This window comes from Anomaloglossus baeobatrachus, chromosome 2 (genome assembly GCF_048569485.1).
Source record: "Anomaloglossus baeobatrachus isolate aAnoBae1 chromosome 2, aAnoBae1.hap1, whole genome shotgun sequence".
In the NCBI taxonomy this organism is placed as follows: Eukaryota; Metazoa; Chordata; class Amphibia; order Anura; family Aromobatidae; genus Anomaloglossus; species Anomaloglossus baeobatrachus.
Window position 1 is genome coordinate 143,796,233 of NC_134354.1, and position 25,472 is coordinate 143,821,704.

Genomic DNA, 25,472 nt, shown 5'->3' on the forward strand with positions numbered 1-25,472 from the left:
CATACCTGTAGTGGTCAGCTCGGATGTTTAGGTTTTGAAATCCAAAAATGTATAGTTTAAAAAAACTCGTAAGCTGCTTGAGTGACAGTTACAATGGAGCAGATAATATATTCATAGTTATCCCCTCCCTCTGTTAGAATTAGCATAAGTATTATATAAATTATTCACTTTGTTGCAGGACCTGTGTGAGGTCATACCCATGTGATCTGGTATCCAGCTTTCTTGGCTGAAGCCCCGCCCCTTCTGGTCACATGGGTATGACCTCACTCAGGTCCTGCAACAGACAAAGTGAATCATTTGTATAATACTTATGCTAATTCTAACAGGGGGAGGGGATAACTCTGAATATATTATCTGCTCCATTGCCACTGTCACTCAACAAGCTGCTCATTTTATAAACTTTACTTTTTTGCATTTCAAAACCTAAACATGCGAGCTGACCACTACAGGTATGTATAGAATCAGCCTGATAGTGCCAGTATAGCACAGGCTTTAGCTTATATACGAAAATCCTGGTGATTGGTTCTCTTTAATAACACTTTGCATCATTACTTGTACAGATATTGGCTGGTGACCGGTTCATGCATTATTTGAATCCCCTATTTATAATATTGATGGCTGGATCATACAATACAAGCACTTTTTACCATTTACTTTTTGTGTCCCCCCTATTTCCCCATAGATTATAAGCGTGCGAGCAGGACCCTTACATTCTTTAGTATGTATTGAATTATGTTGTTGTGTATACATGTCCCCTCTAAATTGTAAAGTGCTGCGGAATATGTTGGCACTATAGAAATATCGCCTTCGAGATGACATTACCTTTCTCTGACAGATGCAATATTCTACATAGTGTAAAATAGTGGAAACAATTTTTGCTGATTCAAATAAAGCAAATCTTAAATTGTTTGTTGTTAGGTCCAGAGAATTACCAAATTTCTACACAAATTTATTTAAATTAATAAATTTACTCGTCTGACTTATAAATGTTTATATAAAGTGGTGCTGTTATTTGATGTGCACTAAAGGTACCATTTACATGCTCCTTTGACACCAATATTAAATTGTGCGTGGTCAAATCATGAAATCATCAAACTAAAATTGGAAGGATATATTCGGAAAAGAACATTGAGGATATGGTGTAAAAAAATGCTACTCTCTGCAGAAGTATAAAATCCTTTCCTGTATTTGATGCGGTTCCTACCATATAACACCACCTTAAGAGTCAAAGAACATAAAGCCTCTGAGATTAAGAGTTAAATACTTAGAAAAGCTTCCAATACTGTAAAATATAGAGAGAATTCCCATACGTGGGAGCATAATTGCAGACAGGATGCCAAAACAAGCAAGTAGTAAAAGGTTTAAAACTGTTCTGACCTGCCAAGTGCTAAATATTCTACAAACCCAACACTCAAGGAGTGAAAAATATCTTCTCTATTATGACTTACTTCACTGCACATGTATACTTAAAAAGTTAATATAGAACTTCTTATAAAAAGTGTCAAAGTTATACTAAATAACTGTGATGTGCCAATGTTTCATTGTACAGGTTAAAAGTGCACATCAGACTGCTGAGAGGCTAGAGGCATTTTTCTTTTTTCATATTTTGGGGAAAACAAAACTATAAAGGAAAGTTGTCATTTTTTTCTACTTGCACAATTTGGTTTGTGAAGTTAAAAGAGAGATCGCCTTATTAGCCACATGCACACATTCAGTATTTGGTGAGGTTTTTTTACCTTAGTATTTGTAAGCCATAACCAGGTGTTAAGGAGCAAGTACAGGGACAGGGGCTCCTAGACTGGCCCTCAGGCTTATCCCAGAGATACCTTTGAAGGTGAGGATATCTGAGCCACCACCCGGGCCACGCTACAGACCAGCCCTGAATCCAGAACGAAGAAGGCGGCAGCTCACTCCATCAAGTGCACAAAATTCCTTTATTCTGCGTTTAACAGACAAATTCAGGAGCCAGGGGGGAGAGAGGGGTGCGGGGGACGGTGAACGGACGACAGCCTGTTTCGCGCTAACAAGCGCTTTGTCGAGTCCTGGAGAAGGCGGCCAGCTGGTCGTCTTTAAAGAGTCTTCCCAGCTGACGTGAGTGCTATTAAAAAGCAGCATCAGCTGCTAACATAAACACACAATATCCACAAGCTGCAGTGACATTGCGGTAGTACACCAATCTAATATACATGCATGACATAAACCATTATTACTATTAGCACATTATTGCACATTTTCAACTAATCAAAATCTCATTTTCTGTAAACAATGCATGTTCCTTTTTTTTTTTTTTTCTTTATATATATATATGCAAGTAGCAAGAGCGGAGCCAAGAGATTTTACAATTATAAAAGCTTATTTCATATCCTTATGTATGCAGGCTCATGCAGAGCCAATAATGCCATATGGAGGAGAAGAGCTATCAATACAGTAACAGGGACGAAGGGAAGGCTGACATCAATTATTTATCATGATCTATGCTGATATATATGATCATATTTATTTTTATTTTATTTCTATTTTTGTTTTTTATTTTTATTTTTATGCTTATTATAATTCTGTTCCCTAAGATTTTAACAGCATCTATCATATACCAGATATCTCTTTCTTCCTATCAGGGACTGACAGAGGAGAATAGCAATCAACGGTCATATACACCTAGACTTTTTGGAAAGGAAAAAAAAAAAAAAGAAGAAAAAAGACACATAGTGACGATGGGGGCCCACCAATGTTAGTTATCACATGACTGGTGGTAATGGGAAATTGAAGGATAACCCAGATAAGGAGCTGCACCTTAGCGCTAACTATTGTATAATGTTGTCTATCTACCAATTTTTCAGTGGTTTACTAATTTTATTCTCACTTTTGTGACTCGTTATATTAACCTGCGGTCATCTCATCACAGAAATATGGCCATATCGTTACGATCGTTAAGACCCAAAGGGCCCATTGCTCTTGTTCTTATGATCAGCCAGGATTCCTTTTGCAGTAGTGTTTTATGAGTGTCCCCCCCAGCGTCGGACGGAGACACTCTCAAAACACCAGCAAATCTCAAAGACTCAGGGTTTCCCGCATGGTATTCCCTTATGTGCTGGATAAGTCTTGGTGACCCCTTGCCAGAGATGATAGAATTGAAATGCTCACGGAACCGCACATATAAACATCGGATGGTTTTCCCGATGTAAAACCGTAAACATGGGCAGTAGATGTCATATACCACATTCTTTGTTTTACACGAGATAAACTCTGTCACTTTAGTGGTGACATCACCCATGCGTAATATTTTTTCTGTGAGGTGGAAAGGACAGAACTTGCAATTTCCGCACTTGAAATTCCCCTTCATAGGGGTTTTTTCAAGCCATGTGCTATTTTGATCCCTCCATCTATTATGCACGAGAACGTCTCCCAAATTCCTACTCCTCTTATAAGTGACCAAAGGTCCAAGTGCCACTCTATTTTTTAAACAGGATCATTCTCCAACACGTGCCAGTGTTTCCTTATGCTGGCCTTTATCTGATGGTCCATAGGGCCAAATTTAAAAGTGAATAGGAATTTTTTATCATACAGATCCCTTCCACCTCTGCCCACGCCCGTGACAACCCTACTAATTTTTTTATTATTATTGCTTCCCTCTGCTCTCTGGAGCGTGCGAGTCTTTGCAGTCTCAATGATAGAGGACGGGTATCCTCTCTCCTTGAGACGGCCAGTGAGCTCCAGGAATTGTTCGTCTCGAATTTTTTTATCGTTGTTAATTCTGTTAGTTCGCAAAAATTGGCCAAAGGGTAGTGATTTTTTTATATGAGGGGGGTGGAAGCTACCAAAGTGCAGTAATGTGTTTTTGGCTGTGGGCTTTCTGAAGACCTCCCGGGTGAGGGAACCGTGATTCAAAGTTAACTTTACGTCCAAGAACTCCAAATTTTTATCCCCAAACACGTGGGTGAATTTCATGTTATAAACATTGACCCTATTCAAGTATACTACGAAATTTTCGAATTCTTCTTGGGACCCGTCCCATATGATGAAAATGTCGTCGACATATCTGAGATATGTCTTGATGTGTCTCAAAAAAGGATTTTGCATACCATAAACCAATTCATTTTCTATAGCGGCCAAGAATAGGTTCGCAAAAACGCATGCGACGGGGGTACCCATCGCGGTACCCCCGCATTGTTTATACCACTGAGCTACAAATTTAAAGGAGTTATTTTTGAGAACCAAATTCAGAGCCTCCTCAATGAAATCGATGCTTTTTTTCTCTACCTGCACTTTTACCAGCAGATCCCTTATTGTTTTTATCCCTAGATCCTGAGGGATCCTTGTATATAAACTTTCTATATCTATAGATGTTAAGTGAAAGTTATCTTGCCATTCAATAGTATCTAATACCTCTATGAACATTTTAGTGTCCCTTATAAAGGCTGGGATTTTTTCCAACAAGGGGTTTAACAACCAGTCCAGGTATTGCGTGAGAGTGGTTCAAAAATGGAATTGATGCATGACACTATCGGTCGGCCGGGCGGTGTAATTATGTTTTTATGAATTTTTGGTATGCAATACCAATGTGGCGAGGACGGGTGCAGGGGGAGTAATTTTTCTGCTCTACCTTTAGAGATGAATCCTTCTGTAACCTTTCGGTTCAAAAAACTACGTAGTTTTTCTTTATATTGACTTGTGGGGTCAAACAATTGCCTGGAATATGTAGACGCGTCATCCAGTTGTTTCTTGGCTTCTGCCAAATACATGGTTTTTGGCCAAATCACGGTTCCTCCACCCTTATCGGGCCTCCTGAAAACCACATCATCCCATGCAGATAGCTCCTTTAGGGCCCTCTTCTCGCCTGATGATAGGTTATGCGGCGCCTCAGGATATATGAGAGCCTCAATATCTCGTTTAACAAGATCTTGGAAAAGATCTATAGTGTTACCTGGTGTAATTGGGGGATGAAAGTTGGATTTTAGGCCCCCTGTGAAAGGGGTAGGTAAATCCGCTATTTCCTCACCATTACATTGATCAGTAATATTTGGTTCGGTCAGTTCTAATAGCAGCAAGGCGTCATCCTTAATGGCATCCATGGCTTCATCGGTTTGAAAAAAGCCTAGAGGTCCAATAATTATTGGATTCTTATCGATAGATTGCTTTTTTGTAGTTCAACGGATTTTTCCGTGCTGCTATAGAACTTGGCCAGATGCATTTTACGACACCCTTTATATAGCTCAATAGAAAAATCACAAAAATCAAATCTTTCTGGGATACAAAAATTCAGTCCTTTGTTAAGAAGGGAAATCATGTTATTGTCAAGGGCATGAGTTGAAAGGTTCCAAATGGTCTCTTTTTTTTGTGTATTGGTCACTAATCTCTCCATGACACCTGCTTTTCTCTGCTTGCTCCCGCGGTTTTTTCTTCCCCTTCTGATTTTCTTTCTAAAGGGGCCGGTCCAGAAGCACCATCTGTAAGAGAGAAGCTCATCTTTCTTTTTTGTGGGGGGGGAAGCTCATCCCCTCCACTTGAGTCTGAGTCCGTTGTCCAAGCTCCGCGCTTTTGGTGCAGGTTCCTTTTCTGAAATCTTTTTTTGTTGTTGAAATTGGGTTTCCTATATCCCTGACCACTCAAATTAACTGCATCCCCTCGGGAGTTTTTTCTCCATGAAAACACCTGATCTGTTTCATAGTCTATTTTATCACGCATAAATTTTTCCTTCTTTCTCTCCTTAATAATCGTCTGTAAAGGAATGATTTTTTTATCTAATTTGCCCAAAAAAATAGAAAGAGATATTTTTTTGAACTCTAAGACCTCTCGGCACCCTATTACATTCTTTGTAAGCTCTCAATGAATGGATTGTCCAAAATAGACTTATTTCTCTTTCAGCCAACTGATTAATCTTAAGCTCCAAACTCTTGCTGCTGAGTACATCAGTGTCTAATGCGTCGTTGCAGCTCGAAAAAAACAGACCAGCCCTGATCTTATATCTCATTTCCCTAACCCCAGCGGAGGGGCTGGGACAGAAGTGTAATAACACCAACAGAGATAGACAAAGGGGAAACCAAAACTCTCATAGCATGCTCACAAAGAGGTGTAAGGCAATAAGGGCATAGGAGGAAAATAAGAGCAGGGAGGAAACAAGACAACGGTTTCCACCACAACACCAAGCGCAAAGCAACACAATCACCAGTAAGACTAGGACACAACAGCACACAGACCAACACAATATAAGACTACAGTTGGTATTGGGTGGAAGCTTTCCTCCCCTTTAAGTATGACAGGAGCAAATGTGATAGGCTTCCTACATGTGATCCCAGAAGTAAACAAGCAGACTAGCAGAGGTTATCTCTTGCTAGCCTGATTAAAAATGAGCACACAGCTGGTCGATGCCCGAGCCTGCCTGTGAAGCTCAGAAACAGCAGAGAAACAATCAAGTGCAGTGTCAGAATCTGTAATGTGACCAGCGTCAGATGCCAGCCTGACAACCAGCAAGTTAACTTCAAAAACTTCATGTGACAGTAGGAGTGGGTAGAAAATACAGAAGTGGTGCCCGTGTTTCTATTATACTTTTCCTCTGATTGTCCCACTTCTGGTTGTGACTTACAGATACTGAGGTAAAAAACTCACCAACTACTCAACGTGTGCTCTCTCTGGAATACTAAGCGCATTTCATGGTTCTTTATGCATCTCTAAGTGCATTATGTTGTCTTTAAATTATGATGCTCCTCCCCCACAATTATTTTTTTTTAACATAGGATCTGTATTCTAAAAAGGAGCAAAACAAAAATATAAGGTAATAGCTGCAAATATTAAATGGGACACACAATGATCATTTACTTACTGTAAGAAGCAACTGTTTGATTTACCTGCAGCGCCACCACAGGAATAAATAAAGCAGTACACAATTAGGCCATATTCACATAACGTTTTAGCCGCTCAATGGTTCTATCAAGGCTTATGTTCGAAGCCTCCAAAGTGGTATTCGGACGTATGCGCTTACATGGCCATTGACTGTATTGATGCAGATGGAGTCATAATGTGCTCTGCCAGACATAATTTTCACACATACAGTATATGCTTTATTTCTAGGCGAGCAGCAAGAAATCGCCAACAACGTCTTGGTACTCGCCTCCAATAGGCATATACGGCGGATAATGTTGCCAGACAGAGCCCATTGTGACTCCATCTGGATCAATCCAGTCAATGGCCCTGTCAACACATACACCCAAATTCTATTTAAGGGGGTACGGACATGAGCCCTGACAGAACCATTGAACATAAATAGAACACTAAGGGGTACTTTACACGTTGCAACATCGCTACCGATATATCGTCGTGGTCACGGTTGTTGTGACGCACATCGCAATGTGTAAATCCTAGGAGCGACGATGAACGAGCGCAAAACAGTAAAAAATTGCTGATCTGTGTCACGTCGTTCATTTTCATAATGTCGCTCCAGCTCCAGGTACGATGTTGTTTGTCTTTCCTGCAGCACCACACATTGCTGTGTGTGAAACCGCAGGAACGACAAACATCTCCTTACCTGCGTCCACCGGCAACGCGGAAGGAAGAAGGTGGGCGGGATGTTATGTCCCGCTCTTCTCCGCCCCTCCGCTTCTATTGGCCGGCCGCTTAGTGACGTCGCGGTGCCGACAAGGTATGTTCGTGTGATGCTGCCATAGCGATAATGTTCGCTACGGCAGCGATCACCAGAAATCGTATGTGTGACGGGGGCGGGTGCTATCGCGCTGGACACCGCTAGCGATATCGCAACGTGTAAAGTACCCCTTAGTGAACATAGCCATAACCTTGAAATCAATGTGCTGTCCACATAATACATGGACGGGCTATGTCCTCCAGACTGACAGACGTTATTTGAAGCTGTTCTCTTGAAAGGGGAATCCCCATTTATTAAATCAGAATTATTTTATATGATACTTGTTATACTGCACAAAATCAGAATCAAACCTATTTTATAAAAGATCAAATGAAAAACAAACATACACGATGGCAATAATTATTATTTCCACCTGTATTATATTATTTCTGTATGAAGCTGGAAGCTGATAGACATTGGCAGCTATTCTGTATAATGCAACTAGACCTTCCATTTTTGGGCCTCTCATCACAATACCCCCTAGCATTTTTTTGGCATTCACCTGCAGACTTATTATTTCATTGTTGTTCTACTTTCTTGAGTTTACATTTCCTTATACAGAAAAGTCCAATATACTGATATACAACTTAGATCAATGTAATATATTTGAGTTTCTAATTAAATACCACATTAAAAGGTAGTTCCCTGGTAATAAGTTATATCACTTGCCCTATAACAAGGAACTAAAAATGAGCTCCCTATCCTTGATGTACCCTGTGATGTCACTATCAGGAATTCCCTGTATAGTGGGCTTGAGGTATGCATGTCTATGTATACAGATAACTTGTGACATTGATATAAAGGGCACATTGACCACATGTACCTTGATAACTTGTGCCTCCATAGTTAAAGCACCACTCCAGAGTTTTCACTTTTCAGTGAGAAGGGCTTTAAATGTAAGCTCCCTGTATTAAGGCCGCTTTACACGCTGCGACATCGCTAGTGATTGCTAGCAATGTCGAGCGTGATAGCACCCACCCCCGTCATTCGTGCGACATTTGGTGCTCACTGCCGTAGCGAACATTATCGCTACGGCAGCGTCACATGCACATACCTTGTCAGCGACGTCGCTGTGACCACCGAACAATCCCTCCCTCAAGGGGGAGGTGCGTTCAGCGTCATAGCAACATCACAGCGGCGTCACTAAGCGGCCAGCCAATAGAAGCGGAGGGGCGGAGATGAGCGGCCGGAACATGCCGCCCACCTCCTTCCTTCCTCATTGCCGGTGGATGCAGGTAAGGAGATGTTTGTAGCTCCTGCGTTTTCACACATAGCGATGTGTGCTGCCGCAGGAACGACGAACAACATCATACCTGTGGCAGCAACGATATTAAGGAAAGGAGCGACGTGACAATGATCACCGTTTTTTAACGATTTTGCGATCGTTGATCGTCGCTCCTTGGTGTCACGCGCTGCGATGTCGCTACCGGCACCGGATGTGCACCACTAACGATGTGACCCAGACGATATATCAGTAGCGATGTTGCAGCGTGTAAAGCACCCTTTATACTCACTTGCCGACATAGTCATCCTTTTACGGTGCCACTCTGGTCCCACGCCGCCATCTTGTAACTTCTGACTGGCTGGATATCAGAAGTTATATTAAAAGCGATTAATGCAACTCTATGAGAGTCAGGCCGAGGTTCTCATAGAGTGTAGTAGAGTATTGAGTTGTGACCTCCAGCACCCTCCATGAAACAGTGGAGCTTCCAGCCTTTCACAAATCACCAAACACCGATGCTGGAAAGCTGAAGTTGCCTGCAGGCAAATATACTGTAAGACAGGGGACACAGGACTTATATTAAAGGCACCATTCCAGTGCTGAAATTAAAAAACAAAAAGCTGCATTGGGTTTTCAAAAAAAAATGTATTTTACAAACAGGAGAATTGTTCCTATTGAATAGAGGAACGAGGTAAGAGATCACCTTACAAACCAGCCTGAGAACATAACATGAGCAATGTGCTTATGGTTTACGAGTGAGATCATCTGAATTCCATGGGGCGCACTGACCAAGCCAACTTTATGATAACATCAGCAGCTCAGCTCCAGAAATATTCCCAAAATGCTGACAACGCCTCCTCATGTAGCCAAAGTAAAAAAAAAGTTCATAAAGTAGGGTAAAAGTTTTTTCTTCACTTGTAAATGTATAATTTTAAAAAGGAACATATTGTAATCCTCCTGTTGCAGAAAAGGTCTATATAGGGGAGGGTACAACATTGTTACTCTGCCTGGTGGCCACAAGCTCTGCACAAGGGCACAGTAGTACTGAACCGCAAAAGAATTGAACTCTATAATAATTTAACTATTCACTGACATTTAACTCTGCACATTAACATTCATTATAATGGAGATGTCCACAATCAACTATTAAAGGAATAGGCTAACCAACTAATTTGGCCCCAATGCCCTGATCTAAGTCATATCTGATACAGGTGCTATTCTGAGAATTTTTCACTCTGGATTATTGTCCATATGATTTGCTTCCTTTCAAATGATCATAATTATATTTGGCCTACACCAGGGGTCCCCAACCTATCGCTCATGAGCCACATGTAGCTCGCCTGCTCCTCACATGTGGCTTGCCGATGGTCCTTGGAAATGTAGCTGTACAGAGCCACGGGCCATCTGTTTCTCAGGGCTGACAGTTATTGGTGGGCAGAGTGGGCATCTGATTCAGGGCCCCTAGGCTGTGAGGGCCCCCAGCCTTTCAATCATAAACTTCATTGATCGTATGAGTTCTGTATGATCACTGAAACTTCTGCAGTTGCAGAATGACCTTTGGTGACATCACAGTCATGTAACTCACCTAAGGTCCTAGAGCTGCACTGTGGGAGTTCCCAGACCTGCACATTAGCAGTGTCAAGGACCTGGAGACCCCACCTCTATTCAAATGTATGCGCACATACATTTGAACAGTGCAGCGACAAGACTAAGGCAGAGGAGCTCCTCAGCACTGCACTGCGACATACCGTCATCGCCGGGGCCGCAGCTACAGAGAAGAGGAGGAGGATGCACAGGCACACGTAAGCATTTCAGAGGAGCCAAAAAGGACAGTAGGCAGAAGTAACCGCGGTCACAGAGATTGTCACTGCGACCGGGCCCGGGCCTGCCCCAGCCCCTGATTCAGAAGGATATGTGTTCTCGGCACGCATCAAGCTGAAATACATCAGATCACAGAGACCCGTCGGGTCCCTGTACTGCGATGTGCCGGCCGTTGATTAAGGCCATGAATATTCATTGCTCCCCACACACACAATCGTGGGCATGGGGAGCAGAGATTATGCTGACAGCTGCCGGTGCTGTAAGTGGCCGCGCATCACACTGAAATCATGCACTGCACCACTTACAGGCTGGTCAGTTGCCAGCATGCCAGTGTGGCAGGAGGACGCCGGGGGAGTGCAGAGTAGGTGAGTACAATCATTTATTTATTTTTCTTTTACTTTGTGCTGGAGTGGGACTATCTACCAGGAGGATGGGGAGGCTATATACCAGGAGGATGGGGAGGCTATATACCAGGAGGATGGGGAGGCTATATACCAGGAGGATGGGAAGGCTGTATACAAGGAGGATGGGGAGGCTTTATACCAGGAGGATGGGGAGGCTATATACCAGGAGGATGGGGAATCTATATACCAGGAGGATGGGGAGGCTATATATCAGGATGGGCACATGCTTGGGACATATACTATACTAGGATGAGGCTATAAACCAGGATGGGGACATATTGGGAGCATATATACGAGGATGGGGCCATGATGGGATCATATATACCAGGATGGGGCCATATATACCAGGATGAGGATATGATGGGGCCATATATACCATAATGGGGCCCTATATGCCATGTTATATCCATGATCGGGGATATTATATGTGATCTGGTCATAGTTTGAGGTATTTCTCCCTTGTATGTGGTAATATTTGGTTACTACATGGTCTAATTATTGTGTGGTAGTTTTACTCACTTGTATGTGCCTGTGTTCGGTCACTATGTGATCATAATATGTTGTCTAGTCATGGTGTGGCGGTATTTCTCCCTTGTATGTGGTATTATTAATCTTGGTATAGTGGATTGTGTTGTGTATAGAGGTCACTTTTTCTCTCTGATATCAATATGGGGAAGATTATTTATTTCCAATTATTGTTTCCTGTTTTCTACTGCTAAATTGGCTTTGACTACGTCTTCATCTCTACAATGTGGCTCTTGACCAACTTTCAAAGTCAAATGTGGCTCTGAAGGTCAAAAAGATTGGGAACCCCTCGCCTATACAGATGATCAGGGGCACTGAGGCTGAGTGTAGTGTGACGCCCCTGCGGTAACCAAGTGTCACAAATACAAGGTAACAGCTCGGATCCTGCATGACTGTACCAGTCATCACACACACACTAACACACCAGGATATTTACACTCGCTGTACCCGGCTGAGCCTCACCTAGCCAGATGACAGGGCTGGGCACTGTTAGAAAATAGGCAGCCAACTGGGAGGAAGAGACCAGACCTGGGGGAGGAGAAAGTGACCTGGAGAGTGTGGGTAGTAAGCAGTCGGAGAAAGGAAGTGAAAGAGGAAGGTTGTGAAGAGAGGAGTAGTAAGAAAGGTGTCAAGACAGACCAGAGACTCTTGAGACACAGAGAGAAAGTGGAAGGAACCTGAAAGGAAAGTGAGGAGTAAGAAAGTCGGTGGAGTGGTAGTAAAGACACAGCAAAGACCTGAGTAGAAAGAACAGCCACTCAGAGGAGGAAAGTAGCTACAGAGCGAGAGAGCAAGTTCCAAGGACAGAGGGAACCTCTGGTGGACATCCAGGGCTCACAGTACTTTGCACACACGGGTTGCAGATCCCAGAACAGACCAGGACTTCAAGCCATCTGTTAACTCTGCCAGGCGGGTGGGTTTTCAGGACCCTATTATCCCTGGCCGCAAACCGCGAGTGGCGTAGTCGGACTTTATTTTTATTTTTATTTGTCACTTAAAACTGTTCGATGGTGCCCCCGGGTCCGGGACCCCTTGAGCCATGGACCACCCGGATCCGAGCAGCTCGGTTGCCCGGGGCGCAACAGAAGCATGGGAGACGCACAGGGATACTGAGGCTGAGTGAAGCATAGGGGATGCACAGGGACACTGAGCTCCTCAGGATCTAGGTGCAGCATTACACCTTAATTCAGGTGCAATACTCTGTGGTTATTAGAGCCTCAGGGGTGACACATATACATTAGAAAATTAAAGTTCTTGAAAATAGAGGGATATTTTATTAAAGTTAAATTGTAAAGTTGTTTGTTTTTCCAAGCACTTTGCAATTTTACCCATTTCAACAATTGAGACAATCCCTCAAAATAATTTAGTTCCGCACACTGGCAGACACAGACAGAAGAAGGCCCCTATGCAAGAATAATATATGGGCCATTTACAGCCCAATAGCTCATCATAAAGCACAATTCCACCTTCTTTGCAGATGGTATTGGCCCCCGTTATGTCTTGGGCCCCTGTGCAGTTGCACAGGTTGCACCAACAATATGTCCGCCCCTGCTTCTGCACCTATGACACCACTCATCACACTATCTTCAGGGAGAGAACATACTTCTGCACAGTGCCATTATGAATAAACCTATACTATATTTTACAGTTATATTTAAAATTAACAATAGCCTTTAAAGGTTAAACCATGGTTTAAGGATATATTTTATGCTTAGTCCTTGACCTTCTATTAACAGGTCATCAGCATGTTTTCCTATATGCCCTTGGCCACCAATATTTCTGTTCTTGTCACCTTGGACCTGAGAATGACGTGCTGTCACTTCTCATGGTGCATGGAAAATTACAAAACCTTATCAGATATTCCTCCTCTGACACAGAGCAGGAATCAGCGGCAGCTTAGTCTGGACATTTCTATGTCATATTTTAATCTCTATTACAGCAATCTATCTTTAGGTATTATTGTAACACTGAGGCCAAGTCTAGTGCTGAAAAATACAGAGCTCTGGAAGCTTCCATGACCTCATGCATTTCATACCTTTGATTTTTGGATTGCTTCAAGAATTAGCATTTCTTTGGATAAAATGAATCAGCCGCAGTTACACTAAATGATATACAGCTTCTCCGGGCAAACTTCAGATAGTCGTGGCCATTACAATGGGGTACAATGTATCTGTAATTGTATTCATATTGTTATATTTATGTTCAGACATATGCAAATATACCATAAGGTTTTGAAGAAGCAAGACTTTGCACATCTGCATAACCACGGATCCGTAACAAATTCAATTTATTTAAATTGGAAAGTGAATATTTAAGCAGCGCAAGCATATACTGAAGATCAAATCGTCCTCAATTGCTACAGACACGGAGGATATATTGGAAATCGACTCACATCTGTTCCTATTGTAGAGCCATCTTTCATTACTGCATATACCCAGGTGCTTTTTTTGCAGAGAGCTTTAAAGGGGTGCTCCACTTCTGAAACATATTAGTATTGTTCTAATCAGGAGAGTTCACCTGAGGCACCACTGCTCAATGCCTAAGGTGGTGGGAATTTATAGGCTCTAAACAACAGTCCAGTTCTTTTTCTCCTTGGCCTAGGTAAAACACTTCTGGCGTTGTCTATTGGTCATGAGTGGCTTGAGACAAGGAATCTGACACTTGTATCCCATGTCCTGGATATATGTGTGTGTGGTGGCTCTTGAAACAGCAATCCAATCCTTGTGAATCTCCCCCAAAGTATTGAATGGCCTTTTCTTAAGAATCCTATCAAGGCTGTGGCTATCCCGGTTGCTTGTGCACCTTTTTCTACCACACTTTTTCCTTCCACTCAATGTTCCTTTAATATGCTTGGATACAGCACTCTGTGAACAGCCAGCTTCTTTAGCAATGGCCTTTTGTGGCTTACCCTCTTTGTGGAGTGTGTCAATGACTGCCTTCTTGATATCTGTCAAGTCAGCAGTCATCCCCACAATTGTGTAGCCTACTGAATCAGACTAAGGGGCACTTTGCACACTGCGACATCGCAGGCCGATGCTGCGATGCAGAGTGCGATAGTGCCCGCCCCCGTCGCAGCAGCGATATGTGGTGATAGCTGGCGTAGCGAAAGTTATCGCTACGCCAGCTTCACACACACACTCACCTGCCGTGCGACGTCCCTGTGGCCGGCGACCCGCCTCCTTGTTAAGGGGGCGGGTCGTGCGGCGTCACTGCGACGTCACACGGCAGGCGGCCAATCAGAGCGGAGGGGCGGAGATGAGCAGGATGTCAACATCCTGCCCACCTCCTTCCTTCCGCATATCCTACGGAAGCCGCAGTGAGGCCGGTAGGAGACGTTCCTCGCTCCTGCGACTTCACACACAGCGATGTGTGCAGCCGCAGGAGCGAGGAACAACATCGGACCGTCGCGTCAGCGTAATCATGGATTACGCCGACGCTGCACCGATGATACGATTACGACGCTTTTGCGCTCGTTAATCGTATCATACAGCCTTTACACACTGCGATGTCGCATGCGATGCCGGAAGTGCGTCATTTTCAATTTGACCCCACCGACATCGCACCTGCGATGTCGCAGTGTGCAAAGTGCCCCTAAGGGACCATTTTAAATGCTTAGAAAGCCTTTGTAGGTGTTTTGTGGTAATTATTCTAATTTTCTGAGATAATGACTTTTGGGTTTTCATTGGCTGTATCATCAACAAAACAAAATAAACACTTGGAATAGATCACTCTGTGTTTAATGACGATATATAATATATGTGTTTCCCTTTTTGTATTGAATTACTAAAAAAAAAGACCTTTTTGATGATATTCTAATTTATTGAGATGCACTTGTATGTGATTTGGTGTACGATATGCTGTTCTGCCAACCCACGTGTCCTTTGTCCCATACAGTTCCTTGTTATATACACTGCATACCCCATTCAACTCTCAGGCGGCCGCTGTAACTGCATATAACAAGACAAGCAGACCGGAGAGTAAGGCTATGTCCGCACGTTGCTTTTTACCTGCTTTTTACCTGCTTTTTTGCTGCTTTTTCAACTGCAGCGTTTAATGCCAAAATGGTTGTGTTCTGCTTTTCAAGCAAAGTCTATGGGAATTTGGGTTTCTTGTCCGCACTATGCAGTTCAAACTGCAGCCTTTTTGGTGCAGAACTTTGGTCAAAAACTCAGCTTTGCAGTGCAAAACCCAAATGGCAAAAACAACTGACATGTGAATTGTTTTTGCCATTTGGGTTTTGCACTGCAAAGCTGAGTTTTTGACCAAAGTTCTGCACCAAAAAGGCTGCAGTTTGAACTGCATAGTGCGGACAAGAAAACCAAATTCCCATAGACTTTGCTTGAATAGAAGAACACATCCATTTTGGCATTAAACAGCGCAGAAGAAAAAGCAGCAAAAAAGCAGGTAAAAAGCAACGTGCGCACATACCCTAAAGCAGTTGTAGCAATGCTAAGTGTCATCTATGAAAACTGCGGCCAATATTATAGAGAGAGTGGCCATGTGCGGGTTGGCAACTTAACTGAGCATGACAAAGTGATGTAAGTCTACATGAGTCAACATGCCTTGGCAGAGCGCAGCTGGCATTGAATGCTGACTGGGAGTATTACTGGTTGTTCCTCTGCCCACCCATAGCTGCCCTGTCTGTGCTGTCAGTACATTTTTCCAGCTCATTACTACCAATGTACATCAGTCCTGTCCTTAGGTGACACAACCATACAACCAAAACTCTGCTGCAAATACTCAACATGGCCGCATGCCATAAGGTCATTTGCACACGTTGAGTATTTGGTGAGTTTTTTACCTCAGTATTTGTAGCCAAAGCCAGGAGTGGGTTAAAAAAATACAGAATTGGTGCCCGTGTTTCTATTATACTTTTCCTCTGATTGTTCCGCTCCTGGTTTTGGCTTACACATACTGAGGTAAAAACTCACTAAATACTCAACATGTCCTTGGGGCCTAATACTACAGCTCAGTCCTAACACAGCTGTAATACCAAACACAGCCATTATTAAATTAGCCTGTGCCAAGGTAACAATGCAGAGAACCCCCTTTAATCAGCTGACAGGTGGAGAGATACCAGACCCCCACTGATCTGATATTGATAACCTATATATGGTATAGGTGATTAATCATGTGCTTACTATATCTGAGTATTACTTTTAACCCCTTCGCCCTCAGGCGATTTTCCGTTTTTCATTTTCATTTTTTCCTCCCCTTCTTCCAAGAGCCATAACTTTTTATTTTTCCGTCAATATAGCCACATGAGGGCTTAATTTTTTTAGGATAAGTTGTACTTTTGAACGACATCATTCATTATGACCCATAATGTACTGAAAAACGGAAAAAAAATTCCAAGTGCAGTGAAATTGCAAAAAAAAGGGCAATTGCTCGATTGTTTTGGGTTTTTTATTTACCATGTTCACTATTTGGTAAAACTGACCTGTCATTATGATTCCCCACGTCAGTATAAGTTTTCATAAATACCAAACATGTAAAGTTTTACTTTCATCTAAGTCTTGAAAAAAAATTCAGAACTTTGAAAAAAAAAGAAATTGTGCCTTCATCACCGTTTTCCGAGGATCGTAGCATTCTCATTTTTCGGGATCTGAGGTTCAGTTATGGCTTATTGTTGTATCTTGACATGGCATTTTTAATTATATCATTTTTGCATAGATTTAAGGTTTTGATCGCCTGTTATTGCATTTTAATGCAATGTTGCGGCAACCAAAAAAACTTAATTTTGGTGTTTGGAATTTTTCTCTCTCTACGCTCTTTATCGATCACATTAATTGATTTTATATTTTGATATACTGCGCATATCTGAACATGGCAATATCAAATATGTGTATGTTTTATTAATTATTATTAGGGTATGTGCGCACGTTGCTTTTTACCTGCTTTTTACCTGCTTTTTTGCTGCTTTTTCTTCTGCGCTGTTTAATGCCAAAATGGATGTGTTCTTCTATTCAAGCAAAGTCTATGGGAATTTGGGTTTCTTGTTCACACTATGTTGTTCAAAATGCTGCCTTTTTGTGGCAGAACTTTGGTCAAAAACTCAGCTTTTCAAAGAAGCAAGATGTCAATTGTTTTTGCCTTTTGGGTTTTGCACTGCAAAGCTGAGTTTTTGACCAAAGTTCTGCCACAAAAAGGCAGCATTTTGAACAACATAGTGTGAACAAGAAACCCAAATTCCCATAGACTTTGCTTGAATAGAAGAACACATCCATTCTGGCATTAAACAGCGCAGAAGAAAAAGCAGCAAAAAAGCAGGTAAAAAGCAACGTGCGCACATACCCTTATTGTTGTTTTATTCTCAATAGGGCAAAAAAGGGTGATTTGAACTTTTAGGGGTTTTTTTATGTTTTAATATGTTTTAAAACTAATTTTTACTGATTTTACTAGTCCCCCTAGAAGACGTTATGGTTGCAGTATCCAATCACTTTTCCTGATCAGAGCAATGCTACATCATCACTCTGATCATGAGAAATGTTGTGTTACTGTGAGTGCCGGCACTCTGCCAGCATTCACAAGAAACACGTCATGGTAGTGAGAGGGGTCATCAGCTGAACCTGCGCTGCCATGGCAACCCATTGGCGCCACGTGATTGCGTCACAGAGCCGGCGATGGCGGTGGGAAACAGCGCGATCCCCGTCTGAGCACATTAGATTGCACTGTCCAGAGTTTGGCAGCGCAATCTAAGGGGTTAGCAGGAGCAGGTGGATCAGAGATCCACCCTTACCTGTTACCTGAACATGTATGCTGATCAGATCAGTAGACATGTGCGGGGATGACAGGACGGAGGTGATCTAGGACGTATATATATGTCCTATGTCGTGAAAGGGTTAAAACAGTGTAGATTAAAACCTATAATTGTATAGCCCTTCAATTTAAGGACAAACAAGCACAAGGAGCATTAAATGGCTAAAGGTGCAAATAACTTCATTAATCAAAAAGGTGTGAAGGCTATTAAAAAACACATAATAAAAATAAGGTGCTATGAGATGTTACAAAAAGAGGGGTAACAAACCCACGGTGAGCGGACAACAGAGCATATAGTAGTGGGACATCCAGAAGGGATAGACAGATTTAAAACCAGGGGGAAATGTCAAACATTCCAAAAAAATTAATCAGATATTTACTACAGTAATAAGCCCCAATAATGAAGATATTACTGTCCAAATAGGGCAAAAGGGAGAAGTATCCTTAATATAGCTGCCACCAAAAGTTATAAGGTCTTACCCATGGATAATAAATCCCTGGAAAGTGTCGCTCACTGCCTGGATAAACCTATGACACGCGTTTCGTGATGTCACATTACTGCTTCGTCATGTGACATCGCCATTTAATTCTCCTTGTGCTTGTTTGTCCTTAAATTCTATTATGGAGTGGCTTCATAATTTGGTACTAACTAATTTTTGAGATGATGTGCATTAATCCATTTCTGTGGTATTTAGCCCATCAATTTACTCTCAAATTGACTATGTTTCTGACCTCTGTATACCTTCTTTTTATACCTTTTCTCTTCCAAAACTAAAATGATATCTCTTTTCTACTATTTACTATACTAAATTCTTTATCCCTGGCTATTAATGCTTTCTTACTCTTTCCTTCTTTTCAAGCATTTAAATGCAAGCAAATATCACCTAGAAATTGCTGTCTACCCTGTCCTTCACATCTAATACTGGATATATCAGGAATATTGAGGTAAAATGAGGCTCCCCACTGTGTGCCCACCTTGTCTTTTTTATCAAAAACTGGAGATACCAATGGTGCTGAAGTAAGAAGAGGTTGCTCACACTGTTGTCCACCTTGTCTTACTAATCTAATCATGAAGACACCAGGGGTGTTGCTGTAGGAAGAGGCTGCTCACATTGCTATCTATCATGCCTTTCTATTCTAATCATGGAGATACCCGGGGTGCTGAGGTAAGAAGAGGCTGTTAACTTTGCTGTCCACCCTAATATTAATAATAATAATAATAATAATAATAATATTTATTCACTTATATAGTTTAATTAATTCCATAGCGCTTTACATACATAAGCAACACTGTCCCCATTGGGGTTCACAATCTAAATTCCCTAACAGTATGTTTTTGGAATGTGGGAGGAAACCGGAAAACCCGAAGGAAACCTATGCAAACACGGGGTGAACATACAAACTCCTTGTAAAATTTGACGTGTGATGTGATTTGAACCCAGGACCCCAGTGAAGCAAGACTGCAGTTCTACCCACTGAGCCACCGTGCTGCCCTGTTCTAATCTAATAATGGAGATATCAGGGGGGCTTATGTAGAGCCCCGGAAGCCATCAGGGAGCTACAAGGTACTGCTTCCCCACCAGGATGCAGGGCCTACCACCAGGGACCCAGAAGACCAGTGCCGGTAACAACAAAAACATTCCCATTAATCCCTGTTTTTCCCCAAATTCCCCATAGACTGGAACCAGGCTAGGGTTGGACCAATGGATGGTGACTTAGAGGTAGAGCCGATCCAGTCAACTAGACGACCAGGTGGGAGGGGCAGACAGTGGACAGTCAGACAGGAGTCTGCAAGAGTCGGTAACAGACAGAGGAAGTGAGCAGACGCACTGACAGGAGTGTGACAGTGACCTGAGGGCTTAGACGGTTGGTCGCCGATGGAGTATGGTGGAGTACTCCAGAACCACAGTACCGACAGGGTACAGAATCCTAGGTCAGGCAAATGCTCCACGCAGACCTGATAAAATATGAAAAGTGAGGGGACCATCAAGGACCTCACTGACCTTGAAGTTCGGGGCACAGTAGCAACGGGAGAACTGGGGAAAGGACCAGAGACTCCAACCACACAGGTTTCATGCTACCGTCATACGGACTGCCATTAAAAGACAACCAGAAGGGGACTCCCAGTTGCTCCAAGCCACGGGGACCCACCAAACCAAAGAGAGGTGCAGGGGAAAGAAGCCACCAGGTCACTAAGCCGGCACTGGGACTAAGGGGACCTGCGGTCAACACCAGCCTTCCTTGGGTGACCAGTTTCCACCTAGCCGTGAGTAAAGAAACCTATTACACTGCAACCCCTTGTGTGAACTACTTTCTTTCAACACCCATCTACCTCACCTATCCTCTGGGGCTTGACCCTGCTTGTGGAGGGCCTAACATCTAGGCTGCCATCCACATAGCCGCAACCCACAAGTGGCTTCACGTGATAAACTTTCATTCAATTCCCCTGTAAATATACCTCTTTTAAAAAGCACCCAGGGCATGGAACCAGGCAATGGCCACCAAGTGACATTTCCCCAGTTATACACCGCCCAGGACAGAGTACCCCATAACCCTGGGCGACACACTTACGTAAGATGAGGCTGCTCACACTGCTATCTGCCATGTCTTTCTAAACTAATCATGGAGATTCCAGGGGTGTTGAGGTTAGACACAATGCTATTGACCTTTTATATCTGATCTAATACTGGACTTACCAGGAGGGACTAGATAGAAATAGGCTGCTCACTCTGCAGTCCCCCCCAGTGGTGGCCATTGAAATTTTACAGTGCTACCACCCATAGTAAAAACAGTTTTGATTTGCTAATTAAAAATATATAGTAAGGTATTTAGAATGATATTTATTTTATTTTTTTTATTCACAAAGAACCCCTTTAAGATTTGATCAACATGTTTAACATTTTTTTATTTGATCAACACATATGGAAAGCCGTTTAATTTTTATGCTTTAATTGTTTATTGAGTTATTCATGGAATATCAGTGTTTTACACAACCTCAATCCTGCCTTTGCTTGTTGGATATTGTATAGATTCTTAAGAGAATCCATGAATGATTCGGAAGATATCCTCATTATTGCAACTGTAAGACCAATAATGTTTGACAAATATTAGTTGACAGAGGTAGTCTTCCTAAAATGCATCTGGTCAAATAGTCTTAATTATTACAAATGGAAAACTAATTTCCAACTAATTGCTCCTGTTATCTCCAACTAATTTCCAATGAAAAGCTAAAACTGCAGATTTGACTGAGTTTCTCTGTAAAGTACAGTATTTATGTCAAAATGTAGTTACAGTCTGCTCATACAAGATGCAAATGTGGAAACAAATCTTTTAAACTAAGGACGCAATTATTGAGAACTATGGAGAACGAGGCATTCTTAGCTGAGCAGCCAGCCCCATTCATATACACATATACACCAGTATATACCAGTATACCATTAGAGGTTGATCACTTAGGCTAGGGCCCCACTTTGCGTTCATCTACTTGCAGTTCTAAACGCACGTTTTGGGCTTAATTGATTTGACCAAAGTTGCCTGTTTCAAAAATTTAGCGCTGAAAACGCATGCGTATTTACCTCGTTTTAGATGCGTTTTCAGTGCTTTTTACCTGCTTTTCCACCTGCGTTTTGATAGATGCGTTTTGAACATCATGACACTGCTAAATAAAGTTTAAATAGTCAAACTCAATGAAAAATTGGAAAAAAAGAAACAAATCTATATTTTATGTGAAAAATAATGAAAATAGATTAATTTAATGAAATTATAGCGCTAATATGATATTTAATGGAAAAATAGCAATAATTTATTAAAATTCTTATTTTTAATTGTCGGATTATGTGTGTGTGTAAAGGGACATATGAAATCATTTTTTTGATGTCCAAAAAGCATGCGTTTTTGAAGTCCAAAACGCATGTTTTCTGCACTGGAAAAGCAGGTAAAACGCAGAAATTTTCTGGAATTTTGGTTTTTGCCATTTCTCATAGACTTCAATGTTAGCAAAACGCACCCAAAATGGCAAAAACAATTGACATGTTGCTTCTTTGAACGCATGGTTTTTGCCACAAAATATGCAAATTATACGCAGCGTTTTAAAATGCAAAGTGGGGTCTAGAAATCCCCATTTTCCATAGACTTAGCTGGGAAATCAAAACGCATGCCTTTTGGCATGAAAAAGGTGCTTCTCAAAACGGACCTAAAAAGCACCTAAAACGCAGGTGGAAACGCAAAGTGGGACCCTAGCCTTACTGGACCACACAACTGAAACTTATATGCAAATCATAAAAATGCACCTAGCCTCCACATATTATACATCAAAATACGTGAACAACAACAAATAATGAATGTAATTACTTGTACATATTATAATTAAATCAATTCTCTTATTTTATGGTGTTCCATGAATTTAATAAATACTTGTCTTAGAACTTGGAAAATGTTATTCTTCTTATGATGGAGGCCTAATAAAACTGGAAATAACAGTGTACCTGAAGAACTCTTTCACTAAACAATAGAAAAAATACTTTCATAGACAAAATCATCAACCACAAACATTTAGGTCAAGGAGCCCTAAGATCACAGGGAGCAGCTGCAATCTATGGTGGAGTCCAATAGTAAACATAAAATGTTCCTGCAGCAACATCATAGGGGTAAGGAAGTATTACAGTTTCCAGTTGTTCTTACAGGAAAAGTTTCTCCTTGTTGAGAAGCAACAAGCTGGGGTATGGAGATTTATGCCATGCTATGCAACTCTGGGATATTTAGTATGCAAATATCTTCTTCATAAGAAGGTCTCTAGTGCTATGTGTTGGACATACCTCAATCCTATAAAACAATATTCTCCCTTTAAAGAGCCTTACAACATAAATAAAGATATAAATCAAAACTAGAATCCCCTTTTGCCTACAACTGTGTCAGGATTTTTGCAACTCATCAGTGCAAAGCAAGAGAAGTGGTTACTGACGGAGAGAGAGATATTTGACAGGTGGTCTAAAGGCTGCTTTACACACAACGTCATCGCTAACAAGATATCGCTGGGGTCATGGAATTCGTGACGCACATCTGGCCTCGTTAGCGACGTCATTACGTGTGACACTTACGAGCGACCGCTAACGATCACAAATACTCACAAAATCGTTGATTGTTGACACGTCGTTCATTTCCCAAATATCGTTGCTCGTTTGGAACACAGGTTGTTTGTCGTTCCTGAGGCAGCACACGTCGCTATGTGTGACACCCCAGGAACGACGAACAACAACGTTCCTGCGTCCTCCGACAACGAGGTGGGAGTGACGTTCATGCGGCTGCTCTCCGCCCCTCCGCTTCTATTGGTTGCCTGCTGTGTGATGTCGCTGTGACGCCGCACGAACCGCCCCCTTAGAAAAGAGGTTGTTTGCCGGCCACAGCGACGTCGTTAGGCAAGTAAGTACGTGTGACGCGTACCTCCGATATTGTTCGCCACGGGCAGCGATTTGCCCGTGACGCACAAACAACAGGGGCGGGTACAATTACTAGCGACATTGCTAAATTAGATGAAATTAGATGAGACATCTGAATGGGGAATTGTGAATTAACTCTCCGAATGAATATTTGACTATAGGTTTTCTAAATCAGTCAACTTATCCAAAGGCATATTCCTATGTTTGTACATTCCTATATAATGATTTATACATTAGAAAGTCTCGTGTATGGGACTGAGAATGAAGGGGCTGCAGCGCTGCTTGAGTAATATTGCTGAACACCCAGCCCCCTAGCTGTAACTGCAGATAACCCCTTTCATTTGAATTGCGCTTACTACCCTGGGAATCTGGGAGAACCCAGGGGTCTGATCAAAACTTACTATGAGATGGTGGCAGAGCCTAGTGCAGAGGTCCCTAACCTTTCTAACCTTGAGAGCCACATCCAGCTCTGAGAGAGAATTGCAAGCCACATCCAGCTTCCCCCCTCACAGTACTGACACTTGGAGCCCAAATTACCTATAAATGACAGCCAAAGCCTTTCCACAGAAATCACATCAAAGCAGTATACCAAAATCCAGGAGTTCCTACCTTACACTCATTCAGATCTACTCTTCTTCTCAGGGCTGCTCACAAAAGTCACCTTCTGTAGACCTGCTCTTCATAGCTGCTTCCTAGACTTCGTGCTAATGCACGAAGCTCGCAGACAGCCACAAGCCACAAATAACGAGCCCTCAAGACACATGTGGCTCTCGAGCAACAGGTTTGGTACCCCTGACTTATAAACATGTCATCACTTTTGGAGATAGAAATAATCCTAAATTTATGTGCCGTATTGTTTGAACCCATGTGCTACATATTCATATGGACCTTGATAACTGGGCCACCACTCCTGGGTAAGAAAAGTATGAATCATTGAAAAGATTGAATTCTCCCCTTTTACTTTTCCTTTGTATATACACTTTTTATGGTTCTTCATGAATTTTATAATTTCATATCAGTTTTTTTTTACAATTTCCACAACCCCAACGAAAGTATAGATTACATTCCACATTCCTAAAATCGTCACTAATAACAATGCCTGAAATCTCCAGAGAAAGAGAAACATAGCAGAAGGTTTAGTGATGAAATATCCGCACGCCGCAGAAGAATAATGAGAGTTGTATCCATGACTTTTCATAATTATTTCAGGGATTATATATTATTGTATCTTTTTGTGCAGACTTACCGGCTTCAATGCATTTTGGAGTTAAACAATAGCGTTCCTTGTGGAAATTAATAAGTCCTTGAGTGACTGGTAAAAAAAAGAAGACAGATTTGCATTAGTTATCACCATGATGACATTTAGCAGAGGATTGCATTCTGTAAAATACAAATACCTGCTTTGTGCACAGAACTGTAAAGCCAGGAACATTCCCTATTATGGTGATTATTAGTGTAGAAACCACAATCTGGTTCCCCATTATCAAATACAGATGTTTCTCATGTTCTCTTCACCCGTATCTTGAAGCTATGAATATTACCTAGTGCTCTTTATCATATAAATGTGCTTTCTATAAATAAGTTTTATTGAACATTTTTATAGCCATAACAACATACGGTGCCAAAAACTGTAAAAAAAAAAATACAATATATTCAAAATTTGCAGGTTTATT

General features: G+C 41.9%; 1 protein-coding gene across 1 annotated transcript in view; it reads right to left on the reverse strand.

The window, feature by feature from the left end:
- The window catches only part of PHEX (phosphate regulating endopeptidase X-linked), a 323,898-nt gene that overhangs the window by 264,259 nt on the left and 34,167 nt on the right, over window positions 1–25,472 (reverse strand). The window contains exon 2 of the mRNA XM_075335407.1: window positions 25,046–25,111. Coding sequence (XP_075191522.1) covers window positions 25,046–25,111 — 66 coding nt within the window. The remainder of the gene's footprint in view (window positions 1–25,045; window positions 25,112–25,472) is intronic.